Source organism: Lissotriton vulgaris, chromosome 2_1 (genome assembly GCF_964263255.1).
Source record: "Lissotriton vulgaris chromosome 2_1, aLisVul1.2, whole genome shotgun sequence".
NCBI lineage: Eukaryota > Metazoa > Chordata > Amphibia > Caudata > Salamandridae > Lissotriton > Lissotriton vulgaris.
In genome coordinates, this window is record NC_141687.1 from 92,051,384 (window position 1) to 92,074,386 (window position 23,003).

A 23,003-nucleotide genomic window follows, 5' to 3' on the forward strand; every position below is an offset into this window, starting at 1 on the left:
AACTGAAGCCTGCAGTCATTAAATATGGTCACTTCTAGCAATAATTGGGTAATCCAGGAGTGTTGTGATAAAAGCCCAGTGAAGCTGGAGGGATTTCCAAAGCGAAAAGGAAAAAACTCAAAATGTAAGCAAAAAGCACAGGTCTCTCTACCACAAGAGCTGGCAAGGCCTGACAGCCTATCTAGGTGTGAAAAATAAAGACAACCAATGAAAAACGATTGAAACAATTGCTTTATTGGAGAACTTTTAGGGAATTTGATTGTTTCATTGCATGGGTGATGCCTTTACTCTTCTCATAAGCCACGTAGAATTAGTTCCCAAAAAGCAAACAGCTACAAGTAGTATACACAGCGGGACCTTATATCTCTCCTCCCCCACCAATTGTCTGACAATACACATTTTTACAGACAGAACAAAAACAGGAAATTGACAGGAATCCGGATTTTGATCTCAGCGTTTCAAGTCTGCCCAATTTATAATTGCTATGTACCCTTAGTAGCAGCCTGGCTTCTCAACAGCCTGCAGCATATAGGAGGGCCATAATGGGCCTGAATAAAGTTCTGCTGCACTGCTTGGGGTGGGGGTACAGAAGGGTGTGCTAGGTTTAAACTCTCAGACAGTATACACAAGCTCTTGGCAATGAGATTTTATATGTATGTGCAGCTTAGCAGTAATTATGACCAGGCATGGGAGAAATGACTCCAGTTTTGTGCACGATACTGTGTATTGTAAAACCTCAAGTATATCCACAGTGCTATGTTCAACACATAAAAATAAAGAAACTGCCTCAGTGAGAGGATGGTGACCACTAATAGCATCAGCTTCTATGACATGTAGACATCTCTATCTTTGATTAGGAGTCTCAACAAATAGGGTACTATTTGTACCGGTAAGAGGTGGGAAGAGAGGCGGGAACAGAGGCTGTCCCTTCTAGATACAATTTCTAACACAGGACAGACCTCTGGTCTCGTTAAGTTTCACATTCATAATGCCAACTTCATGCAAGACCAGTACCAGCATCGGGGTGCAGCACAAAGTGCTACAGTATTTTCCTGGGGCTTCAGTAATGAATTTCACTGTAGATATAAAATGCAGTGTCTAATTAAACATCCAAACACTAAAACATGTTATTGCTCATTTTATCTTTTGTATCTGGAAGTGCTGTATACCTTCAGTATAGCTAGTTGAGTCTACATTTGCCAGGCTAACCCATAGCAGCTTATTCAGATTAAAAATGGGTAAACATTTCTTTATGAATTGGAGAGATGTAATGAAAATTGAATATTTCCATGGTCACCATCTAATGACTAGACAAGTCACATGCGTGACTGTTACAAGGATAGCCCAGTTGTGGTGAGCTCTGCCTTGGTAAGAGAAAATAAGCAGGCCATTCGGGCGAGAACAAAAGGTGGCATGTCCTGTGAGACTCACCAGAACGGGAAGCCATAAGGACTCGAAGACCAATATCTTCCCTGCATGGATACAACTTTTGAACTATGTGCCATTACGAATTCTTGAGTATCTGTGCATCACATACCTCCGGAGCGAGAGGAGAAACTGAAAAGTGCATTTTGTCCAGGACACCACTGCTTTCTTCCATAGCTCCACCACCTGTATTTTAATTAAACATATGATCACTGCTAACTTCTCCTAAGTTGTTCTATTGAAGTGTTTTCAGTGCAATGCAAGGATTGGGTGCATACATTAATATGCATTGGAAAGGGTGTGGTCTATAGAGTAGACCTATTGACTACACAAAGGTTACAGCTGGCAGCAAGACTGTTGAAAGAGGATCCGAATAGGGCAGAGGGAGCGAGGCAGCAGACAAGCTCAATGGAGGCCACAAGTGTGGATGTACTCATGGGTATTGAACCGCTTTGCCCATTGGCTCTACCGCCTATCTTCACACTCAGTTACAGCACCAGACAACAGTAGATTATGCTGCAAGGTTGCAGGAAAATGGCTTTTTGGAATGTGGAAGACTACAGAGAGGAGCGTCATGGGTAAGGTAAAAATGTTGGGGGCGAGGGGGACCACTGAAAAGGAAAAAAGAGTGGCACTGAAGAGGGCAAGGAGATTGGATATGTTGGAAATAGCAGGAACTGGTCTGAGGAGCTAAAGTCATGAGGATAAAATGGGAGGAATACTACAAAGATAGAAAATAACGTATTTTTTTGTGGGAGGAGCAGAGACATTTAAGGAGTGATGTTATTTTGTTGGTCTGAAAACCAGGAAGACTGACGTGGAGAAGAATCACTGGTGACATGGTGAAGGTGGAAAAGAGATGGTGGAAACCACAAGGGGAAACCATCTCAAAAGTACAGAATGATACAGATCATTTACAAAGGGCGGAACAGTAAAATTCATAAATATTTCATCAGCCATATTTGTTATTTTTATGGTCAAAAATTTGTGCTACAATAATACCCGGTCAGGAGTTAAGGTCCGTAGCGAAACCACTCTGCACCAAGATGCTACAAGGTGATATGGCCCTCCTCAGCAGTAATTATTGCATAAATACATTAAGGTAGTACAGAGCAGTGGGATGATTTTTGCCATATGACATGGAGCGTATTTGATTCAATACCTACTAGGGCAGAGATATCCATTTCTCCTCACTTTGAAGCTAGTACTGCTGTTCTAAAATGTCAATTATGTTGCAAACTGTCCACTATCTGTACAACAGCGGCTTGCGGCATGGTCACATGACCAGGTGTAACCAATTGCATTATAAAAATGTTATGCACAATTGTATACAGAATGTTTTGGAAATGGAGCATTTTCATAGGTTTACTTTAGCAATTAGCAAATGTATTTGTCAATGAAGTGAAAGGTGGAAAAAACAAAGATCACATTACATCATTTTATCATTTGCCAAAAGACACAACCAGGAGTTAAGGAAGTGACATCTTTGGTTTCGAAGGCCCATTATGATATGGCTGCTTTCTTCGGTCAGATCACAAAGAGATGTAACATTGAACTTGTAACTGCAATTTTACTACAGAACAAATGGCCAGATTTCAAGGGTTGTTCCCAAAACAACATGGAAATGGAAATGGAAAATAAAACGTGGCCCATGTAAGAATGTGAAATGACCCACTTAACAACGCTGATAAGGTGGCATCTTAAGAGCTAGACAGTGATTGTGTACTGCCCCCTGCCACTAATAATCCAATACCTCAAATTCTGCACACTAGCCGTGCATCAAAGGAAAATTCATCTCATCTGCACTTTTTTCATGCTGAAATTCAGAGATTTATAATGTATTGATATTGCAGTCTGAGACAAAAAGACACAGCTACAGTACCTCGACCCATGGCACTAACCCAAAGGCAAGTATAACAAGCTGTGAATTCAATATAATAAATTCTCAGGTGAATATCCATTTCGTTCTCTTCCTATTTCCTGGACAAGTGAGCTCCCCTTCAAACACATCTTCAGCTGCAGACTCAAAGATCTATTTTGCTTTAGAACAAAGTGGTTTGAGAGCTGGGGGATGAGGGTACATTAGGGTCAACAGATTAGAGGCCCTGAGTTGAAAATTCCATCAGGCATTGTTCAGGCTGTCTTTGACATTCAGAATTTAGGCACTAGGGTTCAATGTCTAAAGATATTATCTTTTCTGTGCAAGTTTACTTCTTTCCTGTTGAGTGGTCTCAATCTGCCAGTCCAAGAGGATACCAGATAATTTATTCCATGGAAACGAAGGTCCTGTTCTAGTACTCCAGTGTCTCAAGGATTTCATCTTGCAAATGGTATGCAGAGTTCAGGGTTCTTCGGTTACCCCAAGTTGTTCTCAAGTGCAACATTCTTGGTATATTTACACCCTCCTCCTAGACTGAAGAAACACTTGTATTAAGAGCTCAGGTTAAAGTTCCCACAAAAATAGGTTATCGTCAATAAGGTATCCTTTTCGTTTTTGAACAAAAAAGCACTTGTAAAATTGTAGAAACCTAAAAGCATCCTCTATTCTGCAGAGGGCTCAATAGGTGTTTCTCCTGCACGCAAATACAATGTTCAAAATAATGCAAAACAAATAGGTATTGTGAAACTGGACGTATGAAACAACTGTTAATCTCAAGCACACAGCGACAGGATGAAACGCACATTGGACACACACACATAAACACATACACAAACCCCAGAGGAAAAATTACAAACCCCCCAACTTTTACAAACTGTCGGCCAACAGAAAAGAAAGAAAAAAATCTCACCGAAGCAGATGGCTATTTCCTACCATAAAACTAGCGTACAAAAGTACATTCCACCACTCTGTAGAAGTTGTCATCCTTTCATTTTACACAATCTGGTGGCTCTTTCCGTCCACACATTTCCATTGTGGTTAGGTCTTGGGTCAGTTTCCTTTCAATGCACTTTTTGGCTCGGATTTCAATTGTTCCTATATGTCAGTTCTTCTCTTTTGTGGCCACTCCCTTTCCTAGGAAGGGATGCACTAGCAACAGCATGAGAATGACCTGAGAAATGTTCACTCGCCTGAAGACGAGTCATAGTGGAGTCTGTGTCTAAGTACACAACACACAAGAGGACTTGGTAATAAAGAAATGTGTACCTACTGTAAAGTCAGCCAGAGCCTACAAAGACTTTTTGCCTAGAAGGTTTCCCTGTCCTCTGCTTCACCGGGACTTTCTGAACTCGATTCAGTATTCACCTGCTTGCTGACACTGATTACACTTGCCTTTAATTATTAGGATTTTTCATGTATGTGATATTTGTACCAGTGCAAAAACATTGCCAGGAAGAGCTCATCCCCGGAGGTGTCCAAGACCCTTGGATCACAGTTCAAGCAAGGGCTTACACTACAGGAACAGGAACTGTGGGTGAAGCTGTACTCTGGGCTGCAGGGGCTTCTGAAGAGGGTGCATTTTGTTCAGTTGGTTCTGGTTCAGTTATTTTGTCATCGTCCTGGTCTTGGCTTCCTTTAAAGGCCTCCTGAAGTCGTTGGCGCCGCTGAACTTCAGCCTTGAGGTTCTCCAGGTCCTTTTGGCTGATTAAAAAAAAAGTACAAAAATGTCATTATACAGTAATTTATACACTTTACTTTTCTCATGTTACTGTATGGATTGCATTTATGTAGTGCTTCATATCCCTGATCACCTACTCGTGCAAGTGGAACGAATATGCTACTTACTAGTATGCATCTGTTCTTGGCATGTAGGGCTGCTGACATTCATATCTGTGCATAGATCGCCGCCTAGTGTTGGGTCCGGATGATTGCACATTGTTGTCCTGGAAGAGTCTTCGAAGTATCACGAGATAGGTGGCTCCTCCCCTGGACTACAGTGCGCATGGGCATCGACTCCATCCCCAGATTGTTTTTAGCCATTGTGGCCAAGATGGAGTGAAACTCAGTGAATGATGACCATGCTATGAGTATATATGTGAATACTGCAGCTGCTACAGGTGCCGGGGAGGAGGGCGGGCGATATGAATGTCAGCAGCCCTACATGCCAAGAACAGATGCATACTAGTAAGTAGCATATTCGGTTCAAGGCATGTGGGCTGCTGAATTCATATCTGTGCATAGAATACACAGCAGTCCCTCCATTAGCGGCGGCCGCCCGTGCCAGCTGCAGCAGTTTGGAAAAGTGTCTTGAGAACAGCCTGCCCTACAGCTGCCTGCTGTTTGGAGTGCACATCAACACAGTAATGCTTAGTAAATGTGTGTGTGGTAGACCATGTGGCTGCTCTACATATGTCCTCTATGGGAATGTTTCCAAGGAAAGCCATAGAGGCCCCCAACTTTCTGGTGGAGTGGGCTCTTGGTGGAATGGTAAGAGTGCGTTTTGCTTTTGCATAGCAGATCTAGATACATTTAACGATCCACCTAGCAATACCAGCCTTGGAAATAGGGTTACCTTTGTGGTGTGGCGCAAAGGCGACAAAGAGTTGCTTAGTTTTTCTAAAATCCTTGGTCCTATCAATGTAATACATCAGGGCCCGTTTAACGTCAAGGGTGTGGAGCATCCGCTCCGCCAGTGACTCAGGATTTTGAAAGAAAACAGGTAATTCGATTGTTTGGTTGATGTGGAACTGAGACACAACCTTAGGCAGAAACTTAGGGTTAGTGCGGAGCACCACCCTGTTGGAATGAATTTGGATAAATGGCTCTTGCATTGTGAGGGCTTGCAATTCACTAACCCTCCGTAGCGATGTAATTGCTACGAGGAAAGCCACTTTCCATGTCAAGAACTGAATCTCGCAGGAATGCAGTGGTTCACAGGGAGAACCCATCAGTCTGGTAAGAACCACATTGAGGTTCCACTCAGGAGCTGGTGGAGTCCGTGGCGGAATGACTCGTTTGAGGCCTTCCAAAAATGCTTTGATGGCAGGCACCTTGAAGAGTGAAAGGTGTTGTCTATTTTGGAGATACGCGGCCATTGCAGACAGATGAATGCGAATGGAAGTATAGGCCAGATTACACTTGTACAGATGGAACAGGTAACAGATGATGTTCTGAATAGAAGCATCCAGCGGGTTAATGTTGTGGTTTGCACAATAAAATGACAAACCGCTTCCATTTTGCCGCGTAGCAGGCTCTAGTAGTGGGCTTCCTCGCCTCCCGAATGATGTCCATGCAATTGGGAGGTAAGTTCAGGTAGCCAAACTCTAGGACTTCAGGAGCTAGATTGCCAGGTTTAGCTGTTGCGGATCTGGGTGCTGAATGTCGCCATGGCTCTGCGTCAGAAGGCTGGGTGTGAGATGTAGCCTTTGATGCGGTACCACTGACAGTTCCAGAAACGTGGTGTACGATGGTTGACGAGCCCATGTTGGAGCAACTAGGATGAGAGTCATCGAGTGTTGCCTGAGTTTGCGTGCCACCAGCGGTATCAGAGGTGCTGGGGGAAAAGCGTACGCAAATTTGCCTGACCAGTTCATCCATATCGCATTGCCCTGCGACAGTGGGTGTGGGAACCTGGCGGCGAAGCTTTGGCATTTTGCGTTCTCCTGCGTGGCGAACAGGTCTATCTCTGGATGACCCCACCTTTGGAAGTACGGCTGGAGTACTGATGGATGTATCTCCCACTCGTGCATTTGGTGGCTGTGCCTGCTGAGCAGGTCCGCCATCTGATTGTCCTTGCCTGGGAGATGCTCCGCCATGAGGAAGATGTTCCTCTGAATGGCCCACTTCCACATGTTCTGAGCCAGATGAGACAGCTGCGGAGAGTGTGTGCCTCCCTGCTTCTGAATGTAGTACATTGCCGTCATGTTGTCCGTCCGAATCAACACGACCTTGTTGCATAGATGTACTTTGAAGGCCTTTAGTGCCATGAAGATCGCCATCAGTTCCAGAACACTGATGTGCATCTTCCCCTGTTGCTGCGTCCATAGTCCCTGCACAGTGTATTGGAGTACATGCACTCCCCATCCCTGGAGAGAAGCGTCCGTCGTCAGGATAATCTGTGGCACAGGCTCCTGAAACGGTCGGCCCTTGCAAAGGTTTCGTGGATTCCACCAATGCAGAGAGTTGTATGCCCGACCGCTCACCAACACTAGGTCTTTCAACTGGTTGTGAGCCTGAGTCCAATGACGTGCCAAGCACTCCTGAAGCGGACGCATATGTAGTCTCGCGTGCGGGACAATGGAGATGCAGGAGGCCCTCATGCCTATTAACTGCATGAACACTTGCTGGAAGCGAGTGTTGAGGTCTGAATTTTTGGATCAGCGATTGAATGCTGTCGACTCTCACTGAATTCGGCTGTGCTGTGGCCGCCAGAGTGTTTATGGTCGCACCCAGATACTGCCATATGTGGGCGGGCTGGAGATGGGATTTTGGGTAATTCAGTGAGAACCCCAGATCGTGCAGAAGGTGAATGGTGTGGGACACGTGGTCGGCGCACTGCTGGGCCGACTTCGCCTGAATGAGCCAGTCGTCCAGATAGGGGTAGACGTGGATGTTTTGACGTCTTAGATGCGCCGCCACCGTCGCCAGGCACTTTGTGAAAACCCTGGGTGCCGTGGTGACCCCAAAAGGCAAAACCTTGAATTGGTAGTGCTGGTCTTGGATGGTGAACCTGAGGTATTTTCTGTGTGAAGGATGTAGCGGAATGTGGAAGTACGCATCCTTCAGGTCCAGAGTTGCTAGGAAGTCCCCCTGTTGAAGCAGTGGGAGAACTTGCTGCAGTGTGAGCATGTGGAAATGCTCCGATAGGATGTAAAAGTTGAGGGGCCTGAGATCCAGGATGGGCCTGAGGGATCCGTCCTTCTTTGGAATCAGAAAGTACAGGGAGTAAACTCCCGCACCTCTTTCCTGCAAGGGCACAAGCTCTATTGCCCCTTTTTGCAGCATGACTGTGACTTCCTGCTGCAATAAGTGCAAGTGCTCGCCGGACATAGGAGGGTGCCTTGGGGGTATGTTGGGTGGAGTGGATGTGAGCTCCAGACAATAACCGAATTGGACAAGTGTTCTGACCCACCTGTCCGTGGTGATGGACTTCCACACGGGCAGGAACTGCTGGAGTCTCCCCCCGACCGGTGTTGCGTGGTCAGGGGGCAGTGACAAGGCGTCACTGTTTGTTGGCGGTGGAGGACCTGGAGCTGTTGTTGCCACGTCCTCTGCCCTTGGTGTTGTTGCCGCGGTATCCACCTCGACCCTTGTTGGTATAAGTAGTCTGGGTGTTGCTTTTGTAGAACTGCGCTGACTGCGAAAGTTGCCCCCTTGAGGTGCCTCTAGTATTGGAGCGACGAAAGGACCCACTCCGAAACTGCTGGGACTGCAAGGCACCCATAGATTTTGCAGTGTCGGTGTCCTTTTTCATCTTCTCAAGGGTGGTGTCAACCTCCGGGCCAAACAGGTGATCTGGGTTGACTGTCTGGTTCAAGATGGTGGTTTGAATGTCCGGCTTGAACCCAGATATCCGTAGCCCTGCATGTCTACGAAGCCTAACGCTAGTGTTAATTGCGCGTGCGGCGGTGTCAGCCACGCCCAGAGTGCACTTTATGGAAGCATTGGAGATAAGCTTCCCCTCTTGTATCAACATTTCAGCCGCTTCTTTATATTGATCGGGCAAATGCTGTAAAAGGGTCTCTAGAGTATCATAGTGTACCCTGTCATAACGCGCCAGGAGCGCCTGCGTGTTGGAGATGCGCCATATGTTGGCTGCCTGCGCTGCCACCCTCTTCCCCGAAGCCTCAAAGACTTGTGATTCCTTGTCTGGGGGAGGAGCATCACCCGTAGTCTGCGAGTTGGCTCTTTTCCGGGCATTGGAGACAACCAGGGAGTCCAGAGGCAACTGTCCCTTAATATAAGTTGGATCTGTGGGCACCGCCTTGTACTTTTTGTCGATTCGTGGGTTGATGACTCTCGCCCTGGTGGGTTCTTTGAACACCTCAGCCGCGTGCTTTAAAACACCCTTCAGCATTGGCAGAGTTTTTACAGTCTTTTCAGAGACAGAAAAGGTGTCAAATAGGAAGTCGACGTCCACCGGGTCAGCATGCAGCTCGACATTGTGATTGGCCGCTGCCCTCTCAATGAGGGCATTGAAAGCTGCAGAGTCCTCAGTGGGGGAAGTCTTGGCTGAGAAAAGCTGAGGGTCCTGTCCAGAATGCGGGTACCCAGGATCGCCACCAGCAGACCAGGGTTCAATCACATCCTCTGGGTCTGTGTAGACGGGATAGCTGTACTCATCCTCGTCGTCACCTTCACCAGCGTCGACATTGGAATGACTGGGCGAGAGTTCGTGAGCCTGTGGTGAAATGGGCTCCACCAAGGCAGGAGTACCAGCAGAGTCCATCTTTCTCTTGAGTGGGATCTTGTACGACTCCAATTGGGGCTCAGGGGTGATTTTCCTCTTCAGAAGGGAAAGTCTGCCCGTTTCGGCGTTGATGAAATGCTCCTGACGCTCCTCCTCTGCAAGTGGTCGATGACGTGGGCCGAGGACCACCAACGACTGCGTCGAAGACACCTTTTCGGGCACGCCGGCCCCCGGTTTAGGAGCGAAAGCCTTCGGCGCCATCTTAGGCGGCAAGGTGAAAAGGATCGGCGTGGGCGCCTTCGCCGGTTTCTCCAGAGGCTTGGCTGGCGCAGGGTCCTTCGGCTCGACTGCTGCGGCTCCGTCCCTAATTCGCTGTAGGGAGTCCGTAACCTTTTTTGTGAACGCGGCGGATGGGCGCGCCGGTTCGACAGAGTCTTTAGCGGCTGGTTTCGGAGCGGAGAACGACGATGTTCCCTTCGGAGTCGACGCACTCGGCGCAGCTCCCTTGGCCTTGTCGTGTGGAAGCGAGGCAGAGAGGGACTTCGGGTCGTCTGGCCGCTTCTTCGGGTCGGCAATAGACTTCTTGGGGTCGTCGACCAATTTTTTGTGATCGAGTCGACCCTTGCTGGCGTCGACCGTCTTCGGCGCCGATGCGGCTGCGTCCGACCCCTTACCCTTCAGCTTCGATGTAGTAGCCTTCGGGTCGGCCATTTTGACGTGGCTCTTCGGCTCGACGGCCATCTTCGACTTCTTCGGCGCCGAGGCCTCCGAAGTCTTCTATCCGACCAGCGCGATGCGCACTTTCGGTTTCGATATCTCCGGCGTCGAGACCGTAGGTTTCACTTTCGGTGTCTGTGGTACAGGGAGTGAATCGGTATCAATGTCCGTGGCCAGAGGAACTTATAACAAGGTCTCGGGTAAGGCCCGAAGGCGATCCCTCGACCTGGGCCTTATGAATATGGACGGCCCCGGAGTCAGTTTGAGGAAGCTCCTCGTCCGAGCTATCCTCCACGGTGGCAAGGGCCCCGTCGTCGTCCCCTACCTCCTCGACGACTTCACCGAAATCCTCGGTCTCTGCGTCGTTATCGTCCTCGACCTCCGACGCGGGGTTAGATTCCGTGATGTCCTGGATATCGTCGTCCTCGACATCCCCAGCATCGAAAATGTCTGTAGGCGGTGATGCAGACTGCTGGGCCTCCAGGCCCGCAGCTCGACGGAGCTGGAGTGTTTTTTTGGACCGGAACCTGGAACAGGCCATACACTTGGCCTCGTCGTGGTCCGGCGACAAGCACTTGTTGCACACCGGGTGGACGTCGATGTGTGGGTACTTGGAGTTACACACCGGACATCGTTTGAATGGACTTCGTTCCATAATGGGTGGTTGAAGAGTCTGGAGCGTCGACTAGGCCCCTCCGCGCCGAAAGCACGCGGAAGACCAATTTCAGTTCGGAGCCGAGGAAAGTTGCGAAGCCGAACGGAAGACAATACCGACGCCAGTCCTAAAGACCTTTTGGTCTCAAGCAAGTAAAGTTAAGTTCTATTGATTCCGACAGGAGGGAACCAAAGACATCCGAACCCAATGGCGGAAAAAAACAATCTGGGGATGAAGTCGATGCCCATGCGCACTGTAGTCCAGGGGAGGAGCCACCTATCTCGTGATACTTCGAAGACTCTTCCAGGACAACAATGTGCAATCATCCGGACCCAACACTAGGCGGCGATCTATGCACAGATATGAATTCAGCAGCCCACATGCCTCGAACATTAAATAACTTTTTGTAGGAAGGGTGTACTACTATTCCTACATTGGTAATGGTAGGTGATCGCTTTCAAAGTGCTCGAATGATTGCAAGCTTATGCTTAAACTCCCTATCCTTTACTACTTTTCGCTTAAAGTTTATGTACAGGTGCAGCAACAAGGATAAGTTACTTACCTGTAATCCTAGTTCTCTTCCAGGGGTATCCTCATTAAACTCATAAGCACATGAATATTCCCGCCTATGTGCGGGACCCCGGAAACACATCACATACATGTGATACATATATATTTACACAATGCAGCCTCCCAGACATGCTGAGCAATGTTGCAAGAAATTATCATGTACATAACCATATTCCAATAAAGCAGGGAGAAAGAAAGTCTTTGAAAACTGCTTTAATATACAGCAGAAAACACAATCCTGCAAGGAATAATGAAAAGCATTGCCAGCACATAGGCTGCATCGTAGAAACATTTGTGTAGAAAGCTGAAAAGCTAACCCACATAAACACTCAGATAAACTGGCACCGTGCCTTTAAGACAGCCATGACCCCTAGCTTCCCATCATGCCTCAGGGGTGACAGTTAGGTCAGTTGTTTTTTGCGGATATCTGCAGACTATTTTACAAAGAGATGTATGTATCATGTTCACTTGCCCGGGGAGGAGGGTGGGTTGCTTATGACTTTGATGAGGATACCCCTGGAAGAGAAGTAGGATTACAGGTGAGTAACGAATCCTTCTCTTTTAGGGGATCCTCATCAATAGTCATAAGCACATGAATAGAATAGCAAGCCCATCCCCTCATCCTGCGGGCAAGTAAACAGAGTACCATCAAGATACATAACAGCCATAAGGTCTATACTGACTCCTACAGGTTAGTATTGAAACAGATTCCTCAAGGAGGCCTGGCCCACTTGGGTATCTGCTCTGGAGTCTGAATCCAGACAGTAATGTCTGGTAAACGTATGTACCGACTTCCAAGTTGCAGCCTTGCAAATCTTGGCCATCGGTACATCGTGTAGAAATGCAACCGTAGCAGCCTTGCCCCTAGTAGAGTGAGCTTTAGGGAGGCAAACAGCTATTTGCTATTTGGTATGCCAACTTTATGCAAGATACTATCCGTCCTGAAATGGATCTTTTAGAAGCTGGGAAGCCAGATCTAACAGCAATAGTTTACAATCAATTGATCAGCTTTTCTAATGATTTCGTTGCATCCAAATAGAATTTGAGAACCCTCTGGAGGTCTAGCGAATGAAGAGACCTTTCCGCTGGTGTGGTAGGATTGGGAAAGAAAGAGGGTAGAGAAATTGTCTGATTTACATGGAACTCAGACACAACCTTGGGTATGAAGGAAGGGTGAGTTCGCATAACCACCCTATTATGTTGGAAAACCGTATAGGGTTCTTTACAACAGAGTGCTTATATTTCACTCACTCTGCATGCTGATGTAATTGCTACTAGAAAGGCTACTTTCCAAGAAAGGTGTTGTAATGTAGCCTGATGAATGGGTTCAAATGGAGGTCCCATCAATTTAGGCAAGACTAGATTCAACTCCCAAGGAGGAGAAGGAGGTCGAACAGGGGGGATAAACCTTTTTCAACCCCTGCAGAAAGTCATTGACCACCTGAAGCTGAAAGAAAGAAGGTTGGTTAGGTGATTTACGATATTCTGTGATAGCCGCCAAATGCACTTTAATGGATGAATATTTCAAACCAGATTTGGCCAAGCAGAGCAAATACGGCAAGATTACCTCCTCTTGCCCGTTAATTGGACTCCAACCATTACGGATACACCACAAGTAAAACCGTTTCCACTAAAGAGAGTATGACGTTCTTGTGGAAGGTCTCTTTGACTCCCTTAAAATGTCCATGCAGTGCTGAGGGAGGTTCAAATGTCCGGACTGCAGGACTACAGGAGCCATGCTGTCAAGCTGAGCGAGGGAAGGCTAGGGTGCAGAATCTTCCCACCCATTTTGGTGAGAATGTCCGGCCTGCACGGACGTCTCCGATGCAGGCGAACCGAGAGTTGCAACAGGTCCGGATACCACCATTGGCGAGGCCAGTCCGGTGCTATGAGTATCATCTTCATTCTGGATTGCAGAAGTTTGGCCACCACCTTTGGATCGAGAGGGAGGGGTGGAAAGGCACATGCAAACGTCCCTGACCAATCTATCAAAAGAGCATTCCTCCTTGTTCCTGGTCGGTAAAACCTGGATGCGAAGGTGTGGCATTTTCTGTTTTGATCGTCTTCAAAGAGGTCGATGAAAGGATGACCCCATTGATGAAAGATGTCTGCCACCACTTCGTCGTTGAGCACCCAGTCTTCGTGCTCTTGGAAGTGACGACTGAGGGCGTCTGCTCGCACGTTCTGCTCTCCCTGGAGATGGACTGCCGTGATCGATAGGTTCCTGGCTAGCAGCCAGTGCCAGATTGCCTGGGATTCGAAATACAGAGGGCGAGAGTGTGTTCCACCTAGTTTGTTCAAGTAATACATGGTGGTTGTATTGTCCGTTTGAACTAGGACTGAATTGATGGTTGAAAAGCCTTGGGGGCTAAATGAACTGCCCGCAGTTCTACCATATTGATGTGATATGTGTGTTCTGTGTTGGTTCATCTGCCCTGAGTTTGCAGAGGACCCAGATGCGCTTCCCAGCCCATAAGAGACGCATCCGTGACCAGGGATTGTGGTGGCAGAGGTGGGTGAAAAGGGACTCCTACCAGAAGGTTCTGTGGTTGCAGCCACCAGAGAATGGACTTCTTTGTCACAGGAGAGAGGATAATCCGGTCGTTCCACTGATCCGAGGATTGATCTCATTTGTCCTCGAGCTCTTGCTGTAACTGTCTCATCATCAATCTGGCATTGGGTATGAGAAAAATGCACAAGGCCATCGACCCCAGAAGAGAAGTCACCTGTCTTACTGATGGCTGATGAGCCTAAAGGATGATGTTGCCTTTGTCTTTCATTGATGACAATCTCTCCTCTGAAGGAAACACTTTTCCGAGGTCGGAGTTGAGGTTGGCACCCAGATGAATGTCTGACATAATATCGACAGACATAATATCGAAATACAAAAATATCGGCACAAAAATATCGACATCAAAAATATCGGAGTCATATCTTCATAAAGGTAAGTACAAAAATATCGAAAAAATAATATCGTAGTACAAAAATATCAAAATTAAAAATATTGTTTTTTTAAATATATTAATAATAATGTAAAAATAATTTTAAAATACATATAATTTTACAAATATTAAATAAAAATATTAAAACAAAATTAAAACTAATACATATACATTTAAAATAAATAAAACACTTAATAATTTAATGTAATTTTCTTTTTTTAATTTCATTTAATTGATTTAATGTAAAAAAAAAATATTTTTACCCTGTACGCCTGTACCCCAAAAACCCAAAACTGACCCTGAACCCTAAAAATATCCCTGTACCCCAAAAACCCAAAACTGACCCTGAACCCTAAAAATATCCCTGTACCCCAAAAACCCAAAACTGACCCTGAACCCTAAAAATACCCCTTTACCCAAAAACTGAAAACTGACCCTGAACCCTAAAAATACCCCTTTACCCAAAAACTGAAAACTGACCCTGAACCCTAAAAATACCCCTTTAACCAAGAACTGAAAAATGACCCTGAACCCTAAAAATACCCCTTTACCGAAAAAATGAAAACTGTCCCTGAACCCTAAAAATACCCCTTTACCCAAAAACTGAAAACGGACCCTGAACCCTACAAATATCCCTTTACCCAAGAACTGAAAACTGACCCTGAACCCTAAAAATACCCCTTTACCCAAAAACTGAAAACTGACCCTGAACCCTAAAAATACTCCTTTACCCAAAATTAATTAATATTATTTAATTACCAATTAATTATTAATTAACAATAACAATAAAGTAAATATATTAGCACATTAGCTGTAATGAATTTAATTTAATAATTAATATTATTTTTCCCAATTAATTAATTAAGAATAACAAAAAAATTTATATATTAAAAATTACTCTAATTAATGTAATTAACTAATTAATATTATTTAATTACCAACTAATTAATTAAAAATATGTACAAAATTATATTAATTAATTAACTAATAATATAAATTAATTACCAATTAATTATTAAATAAAATATGTACAAACATATATTAATTAATTAATTATTATTAAATTACTTCCCACCCTATTCCCCTATAAACCCATAACCCGCTACAGAACATATTTATCAATTAATCAATTAATTAAAAATAATTAAAAAATAATTCTCAATTAATTAATTAATTATTCCTATTAATTAATAATTAATTTAACATAATTAAATTACTTCCCACCTTATTCCCCTATAAACCCACAACCCGCTACAGTAGTAAAAGACAATATTTAATTAAATTACATTAAAAATAAATAATAAAACATAATAAATACAATATAATATACACTAAATTTATTTAAAAATTGATATTAGTAACATCAAAGTTATTTATTTCGATATTATTGACATCGATATTTAAAACTTCGATATTACTGATATCATACTAATATCGATATTAAGACTGTCGATATTACTTACCTTCGATATTTTGTCCCATCGATATTTAAACTTCGATATAATTGTATATCGATATTTAAAACTCGATATTTTGTCTGTGTACCCACCCAGATAGTGGAGTGATTGTTGAAGGATCGACTTGTCCAGGTTGACATGCAGGCCTAAGCGCTGAAGGAGATCTAGGCAGGTGCAAAGTTGATCCTGCACCATTTGAGATGATCCCTTCAACAACCAGTTGTCCAGGTATGGATATACGAACAGGCCTTGGCGATGTAATGCTGCCGCTACTACTGCCATGCATTTGGTGAATACCCTCGGAGCTGATTTTAGGCTGGAGGGTAAGACTTTGAACTGGTAATGTTTTGTTCCCACCATGAATCGCAAGAACTTGCAATGTTGTGTTGTGATTGGGATGAGAAAGTACGCATCTTGGAGGTCCACCGAACACATCCAATCGTCTTTCTTTAGATGTGGGAATATTTGGTGGAGCCCCAACATTCAAAACTTTTCCTTTTTGATGGACTTGTTCAGAGAACGTAGATCCAGAACTTGTCAGAACTTGTTCAGTTGATCTTTTTTCTGAACAAGGAAGTATCGTGAGTACACTCCCTTTCCTCTCTGTGCAGGGGGGACCTCTTCTATTGCTTGCTTTTCGAGAAGGGTCGACACGTCCTGACGCAGGAGGTCTATATGTAAATGACAATATTTCACCGGAGGAATGTGTCTTGGGGACGCACAAAAACGTAGTGTGTACCCATTTTTTAGTATATTTAGCACCCACTTATCTTTGGTTATGTTGCGCCACTCTTGAATGTAACTTGGGATACTTCCTCCCATTGGAGTGTGCAACAGTGTTAGAGGAAGCAGAAACTCATTGCTTCCCTGGAGTTTTTGTTGAGGAGGAGGACTGCTGTTGATGTCCTCCTCTTCCTCTTGAGAAACGGCTGACTTGGTACTGGGATTTGCCCTGTTTGTTTTGTGACCATTCAGGGGTTTGAACCCTCTGTTGGTAGTTTTTCCGATTGAAGGGTCTGTATCTCTTCCTAAATTCCTTTTTCTTCTCTAGGGCCACAGGCTTTAAGGTGTCCAACTCAGCCATTTCTTTGTATGTGTGTGCACCAAACAGTGAAGTGCCAGAAAAAGGGATATTCAGGATGCACTGATGCGCCTCCGGTTTTAACGCTGTGAGGCACAACCAGGAAGCTCGTCATGCACATATGCCATGCACATAAGAGTTAGCTTCCATGGATGCACCATCTGCTGCAGTGCAGATTACCTGGTTTGCCACCAGAGCACCTTCCTAAAGGATTTCAGAGAAGTCCCGTTGATCCTCCTTTGGGAGCTTGTCCTTGAAGTGCTCCAGTGAGTCCCATAGTGACCTTACATAACGACCCAGTAGAGCCGCAGCGGTGGACACTTGTAGAGAAGACGCTGCAGAGCCACAACATTCCGTCCCCAAGAATCTTGTGTGCTACTCTTTACCCAGAGAAGCGGAGGAGGAAGATGAAACTGCATGCGTCTTTTTTTGCTGCTTCAATAATGACAGAGTCCGGAGGTAGATCCGATCTAGGGAAAAGAGGATCCGATGTACTGGCTTATATTTTTTTAAGGATGCGATTTGGAGCTGCTTTAGCCAATGCTGGAGCGAGGAAGAGATCCATTACCGGCTCGATGATACCAGGGACCAAAGGGAGCAATGGCCTAGCCGCAGACCTTTGATGGAAGTCTCAAAAATGATAGACATGGTTGTCTGACGAGCTGACATGGTGATGCACAGCTTCTGATCTGAATGTGTCGAAGAGGAAGACCAGGACAGTGTACATCGCATCTTGCGATGTACCTGTGTTGACCTGCGTTCAGGGGACCTGCCTCGGTGTTCTCTGCCCTGAGTGGTGGGTGATCTGTCCACTTCCGGCACAAGACGCTGCAATGGTGATCTGTGCAGCGGACTGGAGTAGTCCGTAGGCCTTTGAGCGTGGCCTGCGGGCCCCGTCTGCCAATGATGGAGAGGTTGTAGCCATCATGGAGAGAGATGGATGGAAGGAGATCGCGGTCTCCTTGGAGAACCTCTTGGCGGTGATTTCGTAGGCTTCTGTGAGTGAACAGAAGCACTGCGTGCTGACGCAACCGTCGGGGGTGAGCTCGGAATGGAGTGAGAGGACTCTGCGGCTTCTGGAGCATGATCGGCGTCTTGATGAGCGATGTGACGTCGATGGGGAGTGTGTCGACGTCGACCTGCTCTGTGTCACCATCACTGGTGAGTTCCCAGAGCCTGATCGTCTCCTCGACGTAGATCTCTCAGTGTGCCTCGAATGTCTGGAGCCCATAGACCCGCTTTCAACGTTGAGCGTGCAAGAGACCTCAACGATGAGTGGGCAGACGGAGAAATCCTTCTCTACGTCGATCTTTCTCTCAACACTGTGTTCTAGAAGTCAGTGGAGTAGAGAGCGGGACACTTATCATTGACGGAGACCGCCGTCTCAACGTCTGGTATATTTCACTCTTGGTCGCGACGTCGAATACCTCGCCGTCTGAGAGGATCGTGCCTTCAACTTCGGACGCTGCCGCCGACCGAGGCGATGAGTGTCTAGCGCCTCAGGTGATGAGGCGTGTCTCGACGTCGACCATTGTCTGGTTGACGCCGACGCAGAGGTTTGCTTCAACGCCGATCGCTGGTGACCCTGCGATCGTGGAGCCTGTCTCGACGTCGAATGCTGTATCAACGGCGACGACAGAGATCTGCCTCTCGACGCTGGGCGAGCCCGCACCAACGGAGAGCGACTTCTCGACGCCGATTGTCGCCGGGTTGACGACGACGGGGGATTCGACGTACCTGCATTCTTCGAGGACGGGTGTTCTCTCGACGGCGTGCCCGCCGTCTATAATCTTCTCGTCGACGTTTTCGTTGCCGATGAAGGGATTTGAGACGCCGAGCCAGACGCCGATTGAGAGCATATTGGAATCTTACTTCTAGATGGAGTGGACGCTCTCTCCTTCCTCTTCTTCATCCGAGACCAGCCTCTAGAAGGTTATTTTCTCTTCTCAGCCAGCCCATAGAGGCAAATCCTCTCCCTGTCCTTCAGAGTTCTCTTGGACAGCAGCTGGCAATGCTGGCAGGTTTTAGGATTATGTTCAGAAAGAAGGCATAGAATACAGACCGGATGGGAGTCTGATTTAGCCTTCTTCTTGCCACAGGAAGGGCAAGGGTCAAAAAGAGAGGGCATTTGACTAAAAAACAATGCTCAACTCTCTAAGAAACAGTAGAGAAATACTCCAACACTAGAAGGACGTCGTAGTAAAAGGTGTTTGACTCAAAGTTTTTTAACCATATGAATATATTAACTCAACAGTATTATATAAAAAAAAAAGTTTATCGCTTCTTTTTTAAAGTTACTGCCTTTTTACTGTATTAGTATAATTGAAATGTTATATTTTGCATTCTCTTTTGGTAAGGATTTTAAATAATCAATCAATAAATAATCAACCAACCAATGACTCAAAAATTGAAGTATTTTCTGACAGAAATCAGAAAAAAAGGTAGAGCTGAAGTAACCAGGGTCCTGACAGAAGTAGCCGGAAAGAACAACTGACCTGTCACCCCTGAGGCATGATGGGAAGCTAGGGGTCATGGCTGCCTTAAAGGCACGGTGTCAGTTTATCTGAGTGTTTATGTGGGATAGCTTTTCAGCTTTCTACACTAATGTTTCTACAATGCAGCCTATGTGCTGGCAATGTTTTTTCATTATTCCTTGCAGGATTGTGTTTTCTGAAGTATATTAAAGCAGTTTTCAAAGACTTTCTTTCTCCCTGCTTTATTGGACTACGGTTATGTACATGAGAATTCCTTGCAACATTGCTCAGCAGGAGGCTGCATTGTGTGTGTGTGTGTGTGTGTGTGTATGTATGTAAATGTATATATATATATATGTATATATATATATATATATATATATATATACATACATATATGGTTTTCACATATATGTGATGCGTTTCAGGGGTCCCACACATAGGCGGGAATATTCATGTGCTTATGACTGTCATGAGGATCCCCTGGAAGAGAAAAATAAAATTCAAGCACAACTCTGGCCCTCATGCACAGCATCTAAAACAGCTCTATAAACCACATCATTAACACTCTCTTTCCTAAGTTGGACTCCCATGGAGCAGTTACTCAGAAAACAATGTTTAATCCATTTTAAGGACTGTCTATGTTTTGTATGTGCTTCAGAGCATGCATGTCTGCGTACATGCACATATACACACAACACATCCGTGCAGACACTCCTGCATATCTAGGGGAATAGTGAACAGTCCAGGTAAGGGTGGTGGTTTCAATCCATACACAGCTTGAACAGGAGCAAGTGAAACGGGTTATAAAAAATGAAGATATTGATTTCCTGTATGATTTTTCTAAAGGAAAATTTGCTGAACAATAACCAAACTGGTGTCCATGTGGCTTCCAACGCAGCCTTATACGACATCAGCTATGTGTCTGAGTTAGCAGAAAAAGAAGGTACACATTGGAAATACTTCACAGAATTAAATCCGCTTCACTACTGTCACTAAAATGGAGTCATGGCACATAGGGACATCCTCTCCGGCTTTCGTGAAAGGTTTGACAAGAAGGAACACATAGAATAGTGTCTTACAAGGTGGGAGGTGCGCTGTCTCATCTGAAGACGTCTTGTAAAGTAGAGAGATCTTTGCATGCGTGCATGAGAATAAAAACCGATTTTAAAATAGATTTTAATATTACATTTAAAATGTTTCATGCTGTAAAACCCAATTGAATATGAATTTCTAGTTCCTTTGGTTCTTACTACCATTACTATGCGTATTAACAAAAGCTCTAGCTAAAGCATAACAGAAAGAATGGGCCTAGGCTGTAAGCACAATGATAATTGCAAATTCAACCGGTTTAATGACTGGGAGTCTGAGTAAGAGATCTGCAAGCCCTCGTCACAGAATAAGACTTAGTGGCCCATCCTTTCTGGTTGATAATCTTTTATAAAAGGATTGTTTACGCCAGACACCATCCAAAAGTATACTGACTGTGCAGACATTTAGACAAACCCAGCTGGTATTGTTCTCACTATTTGCATCCAAACTTTGGAACGCGCTCTATACCTATAGCAGCTGCATCAGTGAGGAACTACTCTTTAGGAAAGAAGAGAAATGTTTCATATTCTGGTAACCAAATATGGCTGTCTCAGCACTGGTCTTATTCTAACAACCCGATATTCCTGGGTATACGGGCACTCTACACTCGTTCTCTCGCTCACTCAATGACCACACTACAAATTTAAAACTGAGATGTGGGACATCAGCTTATGAACAGGCTTCCCATCCCCAGCTATTCTTGCTTCTCTCTACCTTCATACACTCCTCTTCAACTCCTTTCCCTAACTCTCCCTTTGACCCCAAAGACCATCCATTTCAGTATGTTCTTTTAATCTGTAACATACATACACAATCCTACCCAGAACAGCATCTCTTTTTTCTAAAGGAGTCATTCTAAACACTAGAACAACTGAACAATGTAGTGACAGCAAACACTAGAAGTATTACAGATAAGGGACGACTGTGAGCACCAATGGAGAGACTTCTCTCGTTCCTCCAGTAGATGGTCTTAACGCCCCTTTCGTGTTGAAAATGCCCTACATGGAGAATGGATGCTGCCCGCAGGAGACACACACATTCAGTGTAATCCCCTGTACTTACGATTTCCTTCTCCGTAGAGCAGTCCTCATGAGACACACAAATGTATCTGACATAGTAGTCTTGCCTGGAGTCAAACTATTGAAACCCAGTACACTCCTGCTTTAGCCTGATAGAGGAGAATTAAAGGAACTGGAAGGCAAGATCCCACAAGTAGCTGTTTTAGTCCCAACACCACAGCTAAAACCCTGGGGCTATAACCACACTCCCCGACTCCCCCCCACCCTACCACTATTACGAAAGACGCAGCCGCATCATAGCTGATCAGCCAGTACTGTTGCGCTTTTGGCTGGGCCGCAATACAGCCGTTCCAAGGCACAGAGTCTGTGACCCCAATTCTTTGATTTCTCTGAGAAGTCAACAGCTAGAATTTCTTGACAGCTAATAACACTTAAAATGATAAAGTGGTTTCAGTTTCTGGGCTATCTAGCTGGGTGGACTAGCTAGTAGAGACCCGCATGAGCTAAGAGACCAACTTTTTCGCCTGTGACCAGTAGCTGACAAGTTATCAGCATTGCAGTCTGGAAACTCTGAGAGACACCCCGAAAATGTAATTTCAAACACCTTTGGCTAAAATACTGAGAACACGTTTTAATACATAGAATCCGACTTTGATAGAACTGCATTTCCGCTTTTTGCTTTTGGATTATTTTACAAAAAATGTATCAATTACATTTAGAGAGGGGGTGAAGACAGAGAGACTCTCTCCCAAAGGCACCTTTTAAATTGAACTGTTTTTTGGAAGGTATTCCAGGGCTTCGCCTTAGATGACCAATGAGAGAAGGCTGTAGAATGGGGGATCTTGCTGTCATATTTGATTTAGGCGCCTTGACGCCCATTGGGCTAAGTTTGCGCATGAGAAGACTCGGTTCATTCATTCATTCAATGTTAAATTATTTCAGAAAAATACACAGCTCCTAATCTATCCAACAGTAAGTTAATGGTGTACGTAAGATTTGTATCATAACCTAATAATGGTTTATGCTGCCAACTTTCTTGACAGTTTTTAATTTCGACTTTCTAAAAACATGTTGTGAAGGAAGTCTTAGTTTGTTCAAAATAATAAACGTGGGTGGACATTCCATCCTTATTGTGTGTATAATATGATTGTTAATTATATTCTGAGTAGCCTAACCTTCACACCACCTCCCACAAGAAGGGTCTCTACAGCTCTAGTTGGCTACCCATGAGGGTAAAAGCACTGGACGTTGATAAGTCTAGTTTCTTCCAAGCGTGCACGGTC

General features: G+C 45.0%; 1 protein-coding gene across 6 annotated transcripts in view; it reads right to left on the reverse strand.

Annotated features, from left to right (window-relative positions):
- Positions 1-213: 213 nt before the first annotated feature.
- Positions 214-23,003, reverse strand: part of CLUH (CLUH binding protein of NUMT mRNA) — a 440,989-nt gene continuing 418,199 nt past the window's right edge. For all 6 annotated transcript variants that reach the window (XM_086954526.1, XM_086954524.1, XM_086954527.1 and 3 more), the window contains exon 26: positions 214-5,005. In XM_086954526.1, the coding sequence (XP_086810652.1) occupies positions 4,813-5,005 (193 nt within the window). In that variant the 3' untranslated portion in view covers positions 214-4,812. The remainder of the gene's footprint in view (positions 5,006-23,003) is intronic.